General features: G+C 28.1%; 1 protein-coding gene and 1 non-coding gene across 2 annotated transcripts; both read left to right on the forward strand.

Moving 5' to 3' along the window:
• The first annotated feature begins 217 nt into the window (after positions 1–217).
• Positions 218–289, forward strand: TRNAH-GUG. Its single transcript has one exon. It is a non-coding gene; the product is annotated as a tRNA-His (tRNA).
• Positions 290–6705: 6416 nt separating this feature from the next.
• On the forward strand, positions 6706–7299 carry LOC18022156. Its single transcript, XM_006404571.2, has one exon. The coding sequence runs from the start codon at positions 6777–6779 to the stop codon at positions 7122–7124; it is 348 nt and encodes a 115-aa protein (XP_006404634.1). The 5' UTR covers positions 6706–6776; the 3' UTR covers positions 7125–7299.
• Positions 7300–7799: the final 500 nt, after the last annotated feature.

Genomic DNA, 7799 nt, shown 5'->3' on the forward strand with positions numbered 1-7799 from the left:
AGTTGAGGTTTAACTGAGATTAAAGGTGGGATTTGGTGGGGGAAGTGGGAGAGGGTTAAGAGTAAATGAATTTACTTTAATCTTAGTTCATAGAACTTAAAGAAATGAAGGTCTTATTGAAATAGAGTAACGGTCTTAACGGAAATATCAAAGATACAAGCAAAGGGTCGGTTTTTTAATTAATAAATACACAAGTGTTAGTGAGCATAGCACAAAAGTGGCTGTAGTTTAGTGGTGAGAATTCCACGTTGTGGCTGTGGAGACCTGGGCTCGAATCCCAGCAGCCACATTTACTTCTTTTTTTTTAAGTTTTGAAACCTGTGGGCTTTGTGTTCACTGAAGTTTCATTTAATGTAGGCCTTCGTAACCCAAATATCCATTATCAGTGGTCTGTACTCTATACACGCATGTTTCTTGAATTTCATTTTGGAATTTGCTGATAATAATAATATTATATGGTCAAAAATTTAATACCCGGCCTTTTCGAGTTCATTAAAAAAAAGCAAGAAATTAGGATGGTTTCGACATCAATGTTCATCCAACAATAAACACTATAAATTCCTTGGTCAGGATATATTTTTTCTTTTCACTATTATCTCTTTCGATTTCCCAAAGTTCGTAAACTAAACTCATTTAGCTTTTCTTGAAGATTCGGATCTCTGCTGTTCTCTCAAATTCTCCTTACCTTCTTAAAGTGATCTATGATCACTACAGCAACAACAACAAGGCAATTAGAGAAGTTATGTGTTTCATGATGGACCCTCAATCCGGAAAGAAAGTCTGTTATGTTCAGTTTCCTCAGAGGTTTGATGGTATTGATAGGCACGATCAATACTTAAATCGCAATGTGGTTTTCTTCGATGTAAGATTACCCTGAATGTCTTTGCTTTCCTCTGTTTATGTTACTGCTCCCTTCTCATTGGTGTTGATAAACAGATCAACATGAAAGGATTTAATGACATTCAAGGACCGATATATGTAGGGACAGGTTGTGTCTTTAGAAGGCAAGCACTTTTATGGATTTGATGCACCAAAGAAGAAGAACCAACTAGGAAAAATCTGTAACTGTTGGCTAAATGGTTCTGTTTTTGTTGCGGTATGAGAAAGAAGAAGCCGGCTAAAGGGAAGTTATATGTTGTGGAAGAAAGTGATGTTGATGTGTAGTCTCGTGATGGTGGTTATTGTGTAGAGAAAATAAGCTCTGTGCAGATGTTAACGTGTTAGTTTTTCTTCGTTAATTCTATTATTTTAATGTAATAGTAACTACATTATAGCTATCATGCAGTTAGTAAAAATTAAGGAAATATTAGGAGATTATGCGCGCGGTCAAAAATTTAATACCCGGCCTTTTCGAGTTCATTAAAAAAAAAGCAAGAAATTAGGATGGTTTCGACATCAATGTTCATCCAACAATAAACACTATGAATTCCTTGGTCAGGATATATTTTTATTTTCACTATTATCTCTTTCGATTTCTCAAAGTTCGTAAACTAAACTCATTTAGCTTTTCTTGAAGATTCGGGTCTCTGCTGTTCTCTCAAATGCTCTTACCTTCTTAAAGTGATCTATGATCACTACAGCAACAACAACAAGGCAATTAGAGAAGCTATGTGTTTCATGATGGACCCTCAATCCGGAAAGAAAGTCTGTTATGTTCAGTTTCCTCAGAGGTTTGATGGTATTGATAGGCACGATCAATACTTAAATCGCAATGTGGTTTTCTTCGATGTAAGATTACCCTGAATGTCTTTGCTTTGCTCTGTTTATGTTAATGCTCCCTTCTCATTGGTGTTGATAAACAGATCAACATGAAAGTATTTAATGACATTCAAGGACCGATATATGTAGGGACAGGTTGTGTCTTTAGAAGGCAAGCACTTTTATGGATTTGATGCACCAAAGAAGAAGAAACCACTAGGAAAAATCTGTAACTGTTGGCCTAAATGGTTCTGTTTTTGCTGCGGTATGAGAAAGAAGAAGCCGGCTAAAGGGAAGTTATATGTTGTGGAAGAAAGTGATGTTGATGTGTAGTCTCGTGATGGTGGTTATTGTGTAGAGAAAATAAGCTCTGTGCAGATGTTAACGTGTTAGTTTTTCTTCGTTAATTCTGTTATTTTAATGTAATAACTTAATAAGTTTTATTTTTATTTTTCTTTAGATTTTCTTTAGGGAGAGTTTTTGCTTTTGTTTTTTTTTTCTTTTTGAATTTGTTTGCTAATGTAATCAGTTATGGTATTGTAGGTAGATTATAAATTTATTAAATTAATCCAAAAGGTAGAATAATTTGAAAATTATTTTTTTTCTATAATTTTTAGTTCTTTTTTCGTCTTTTTGGAAGTCCTTCAACTCAACGGTTGATACAGTATTGTTTAGAAATTATAATATGATGCATGTAGGACAAGCGTTGTGTAGTCACTAATTACGAATAAAAAAATGTCAATCAATGTATTCAATCTATTAAGAATGATAAAAATATTGCATATTTTAGTTATATTTTGACACCGATAAAAAAGATGCATATTGAATTTTCATGAAAGTTTATCAATTCTTTGATTCTTATTATCTTGGAAAAACATAATTATTTAATATCTATGTTACACATTCTTTTTTTTGTTAAAGATCTATGTTACATGGTTGCATCCGAACTTTTTATAGTTTTTTTTTAAAACATAATTATTTAATATCTACGTTACACAATTTTAAGGTGTAACATCAGTTTTAAAAATTAGTGTGAATTAAAAAAAGGATACATCACTTTTTATAGTTTTTTTGTTCTAGTTATTTTTGTTTGATGTATAATAAAAATATATAAACTTTTTTTATAGTAAAATATGTTTCATAAAATATATGTTCCATTTCATAAAAGTATATGTTCCATGATCATGTAAACTATCATTTCTCAACGAAAAACAAAAATCAAAAATAGTGCACAAACAATTTTTTTTCTTAATTCTATCATTTTAATATCTGAACTGGTTTTGGTTTCATTAATCGTTTTCATAATTCAACGAAAATAATTTCTGGATCCACTACTGATATTTACTATAGCACATGACCAAATTGACCAATTGGTTCAAGTAGATTGATGTTGTTACTACCAACGTAATCATACGCAATGCCAATGATTGTATTTGGTAGATTATGTTCACTGTGAAAATATGTTGAATGCTCTGCTACATAGCTAGTAAGCCTATCAACGTTGATCTTGGTGACAAGATTTCTCTTGAATGCGCAAAAAAATTATCTTTCTTGAACTTGGTAATTTGAACCCATCAACCAATAACGAAATTAACCTTTCAAGAAAGTAGAATAATTTAAAATTATTTGTTTACTAATGTAATCAGTTATAGTCTTTTAGTTAGCTAATAATCTTATTAAATTCAAGAAGGTTGAATAATTTAAAATTATTTTTTTTAATATATTTTTTAGTGTTTTTCAGTTTTTTTGGAAGTCCTTCAACTCTATATTTGATGCAGTGTTGTTTAGAAATTATAATTTGATGCATATAGGACAAGCGTGTGTAGTCACTAATTACGAATAAAAAATTATAAGTTGTGTATTATCAAATCATAAATTGTGTATTATTCAATTTCAGTTATTGGAATCCTTATTCAGTTAGAAATATTCGAAATAATTACGTGAATTATCAAATTTTCAATCTAAATATTTTATTTTTTTTGCAAGTAAATGATATCATTTACTTTGAATGATATGTAATTTAATAGTCATAAAAAAATGCAATAGACAAAATCTTATACTAATAAAAGTTGAAGTTAAATGTTTTTCAAGGCGTCCACATAGGATTTAAAAGACTAATTTATTTGTCCACACCAGCATTTAAAATTAAGGAAAATTTCCAATTTTTAATATTATTGTTGAATAAAAAATTAAGAAATTTACAAATTCTAATATTATTTCTGAATAAAGAATTCTGTATAATTTTTTTATTGGTCCACCTCAACATTGAAAATTAAAGAGTTTCCAATTTAATTATTGTTTTTAAAATTCTTAAAGATAAATAAATACTAAAAACTAAAATAAATAATATTAACATAAAAATTTTAAATTCAAATTAGATATATATGCACAATATTTAGAGGCTCTTAAAGTAGCATCCAAATTTTTGTCACATAACTATAATAATTTTTAAGTTTTTTTTCTATATGTTTAACCATTTCAAATAAAAAAGAAACAAAAAAATAGAGTCAGATTTCATTTAAGAATGAATCATTAGTAAAATCTCCAAATCTTTGCCGTCGAATTTGAAAAGAATGATAAATTTCAAAAAATTCGAAAACATGTCAAATGATTGATATGCAAGACTTTTGAAAAAAAAAGCACTGAAAATATAAAAAAATTCATTCATTAAGACGAAAGAGACTGAGGTACCCAAAGAAGATTTTTGATATAACATGACATCTGATGGGGTTTTAACAACCCAACCTGAACCACAAAGATAACAATTAGCTGACTAAGCAGCATTAGAATACATTCGGTAAGCCTCAAAACAAGGATGAGAGACCAAAATCATTTACCGCAATGGGCCTCGTGTGAGATCTTCTACCTTTGATTTATAAATCTATTACTAATAAAAGTTAAAATTAAATGTTGCTAAAAATGCCAACATATGATTTAAAAGTTTAATTTTATTTATCAACATCAATTTTTAAAATTAAAGACTAATTTTAAAATTATTATATTTATAATAAAAAAATAAAAGTTGAAGCTCTTAGAATATACACATTAGATTTAAAAGATCAATTTTATTAATACACATTAATAACTAAAATTAAAAAGTTTCTAAATTATAAAATTACATTGTTAATACAAAACAATATAGAAAAAATTGTTAATTAAAATTATTCTATTAATAATAACAGTTAAATATACATTATTATCAACGCATCATTATTAATATTTAAAATTCAATTTTATTTATATATATCAAAATTGTAAATTAAAAAAGTTTTATAATTCTAATATTATGGTTAGGAAAATAAATTAAAAATAAAGAAATCTCTATTAACAGAAAAAACAACATGATATTAAAATTTCTTCTAACTTACAAATTTTTTTTTTATCTATTAAAAATACATGCTACTTATACAAGCTTAGGTTACTTGATTATAAGGTTTTTCACCAAGAATTTCAAATAATAATAATTATTTAAAATTTTTAATATATGCAAAACATATTTCCACATAATCTCATGTAATATATTATGCAAAAATGATCAAAAAATTATATTTTGTATATTCGACTTGGAATTGCAATAGATTAATGTAAAAGTTCTTAGTTTTGAGTTATTCAATTAGTTATTTCATTTTTTAAAATTTGTATGTATTAAAATGTATTAGTTTTGCCTACTTAATTATAATTAGAAAAAGTGAGAATGATATGATGAAACTGAATATAATCATAAAAAAATTATTAAATTAAATAAATATGATATATTCAATGAAAAACAGATATAACAATAATAATAATAAACATAATGAAAAACAAAATTTCATTCTTATTAGAAGAAATGACGTATAATCATTGAATAATTATTTAGAAGTTTACACAACCAATTGACATAAATATATTTAATTCATAAAGTTTGTGTAATTTTATTCATTTCATATTAATTCAACTATTGTTTTGATTTCAATTTTAAAGTTTGTTATTAATCTCAAAACAAACATTTTATTTATTAGTTTATTTTTTAAATTAATATATCAAAATAAAATTTTGTATTGGTTAAACAAGAGAAGAAAAAAGATTAAATTTTAAATTCAATTATTTTTAATTGTTTAAAAAAACACATCTATAATTGGAATAAAAGTGAAAAATGATTAAAAAAATTATCTTCTTGATTTATGAAAGTGAATGTATAATATTTTATCATCATGTCAATAATATGTTTAAAATGTAGCATTTGATTAATTTATAAAAAAATTAATTGGTTTGGGTATATTAACTTAAAATTGTTTGACAAAATATTACGTTTTTGAAATATGACATATTGTATATAGATTTAAAACAAAACTGTTAAAACTTCACAATTTACATAAAAATTATTAAATTAACAGCATAATATTTTTAATATATTGTTAAAATATTAATATATAAAATTTATATCTTAATAAATATAATTGATTGTATATAAATTTTATCAACAAGCGCGTGGGTGCAAAATCTAGTTGCTATAGTAAAATTTGTTAAACCAAAATATACAAATGTCTAATGAAGCCAAATTGTAGATTCTTCAAAGAGTATGTTTTAACGTATGGGATTGCAACACGTGGATAGGAGAAACAGGGACCCACTTAGGTGACAACTCCATATTTGGAATCGGAATGGCTTACGTGGAACCCACCAAATCGTGTAACAGAAGTCAAACGCATCTATTGCTCTAAGCTAAAAGTAAACCTCATTGAAGAAGTAACCATAGGAAGCTAGTATAGCCGTTGGATCAACGAGCCAAAGCTTCATGTGAAGAATAAACTTTTGACGGATCAGATTCTAAGAGATACTATACACACGGTTGCACGAGATCAGCCCACTCTTTCATTTAAAATTAAATAATATCAGAAGACACGTTCTTCTTCTTACGAAACCGACTTTGTAGTTTCTTTCCTTATTTCCATTGCACAAAACGAAAAAACGACAAGAGATTAAAAAAAAAAAAAGACAAAAGTTTTAAAAATAAAATATCGCGATTAATTTCTTGGATTTCCTGTTTATTGGCTTTGCTATTTTAATTTGTCCCAGATTAATTAAATTTTCGGAACATGAACGATCCAATGGGGGAAACTGGATTTTCTAGAGAATCGGCTGAGATCGTGTTCTCGGAGACGGAGATGGCAGCGGCGGAACAGCTCATGCAGCTCAGCGAGGAAGAAACGGTGAGCTGTAGCAGCAGCACCGGCGGAGATGGCGGCGGCGAAAGAGGACGAGGAGGAGAAGCCAAGAGAAGGCATGAAGATGTTAGCTCGAGAATCGGAAACGAGCAAAACGACGGCGTAAAAGGGAATTGTAATCTTGGCGTGGAGATGAAGACGAACATCAAGAAGATGAAGGAAAAGAAGTTTCGATCCCTTGAGAGTATTTACAGGGCAACGAAGGAGATTAGGGCTTAATGGAGGAAAGGGGGGATGGTTAATTGCATGTTAATTACGCTTGTTAATCTATTTTAGTAACCTGTGTGTCAATGATTTTGTGTATCTATGTAGTGCTTAATCTAACGTTGGAGGTTGATAATGTGTGATAAATAGTTTTTGGAACCTTTTGAGATGAAAAGTGTAAATATTTGTTTTCTCACATGATGATGAGCTGCTCTTTTATCCTTTACATTTTGCAAAAATTATACAGTTTTATTCTGGAACAAACAGATTTATGATGTGGAAATAAAAAAACGCTGTATCACAAAATGTGTAGGACGAGCATGTTATATATGGCTTTTCATGAATAGTTGTTGAAAATGAAAACAGTGTTTTGAATCTGATAGTAGTACTATCATAGTACACATTCAAATTTTCCTAGTAATTTAGAATCTACTACGTGCATATTATTTCGTATTAAATTGAAAGTTTGAGCTGTTTAATGTACCATCTGAAATTATTTTGCTTCTAATACATTTTTAAAATTTTGTTTATAGTTTTAACAAAAAAATTAAAATTGTTTACCGCGTTGACTCGTTGTACAACAACAATCCTCACACACCATAAATTATCTTTGAAACTTCATGATAAATTTTTTTTTTTTTGCATTACTTATTGTCATCTTCCTGTTCTGAAGCATCCAAACATGGTTTT

This window comes from Eutrema salsugineum, unplaced genomic scaffold, assembly GCF_000478725.1.
Source record: "Eutrema salsugineum unplaced genomic scaffold, Eutsalg1_0 scaffold_15, whole genome shotgun sequence".
NCBI classification, from domain to species: domain Eukaryota; kingdom Viridiplantae; phylum Streptophyta; class Magnoliopsida; order Brassicales; family Brassicaceae; genus Eutrema; species Eutrema salsugineum.

What these genes read in the sequence shown, in the direction of transcription:
- LOC18022156 (XM_006404571.2), top strand. Translation starts at nt 6,777, where the DNA reads ATGAACGATCCAATGGGGGAAACTGGATTTTCTAGAGAATCGGCTGAG.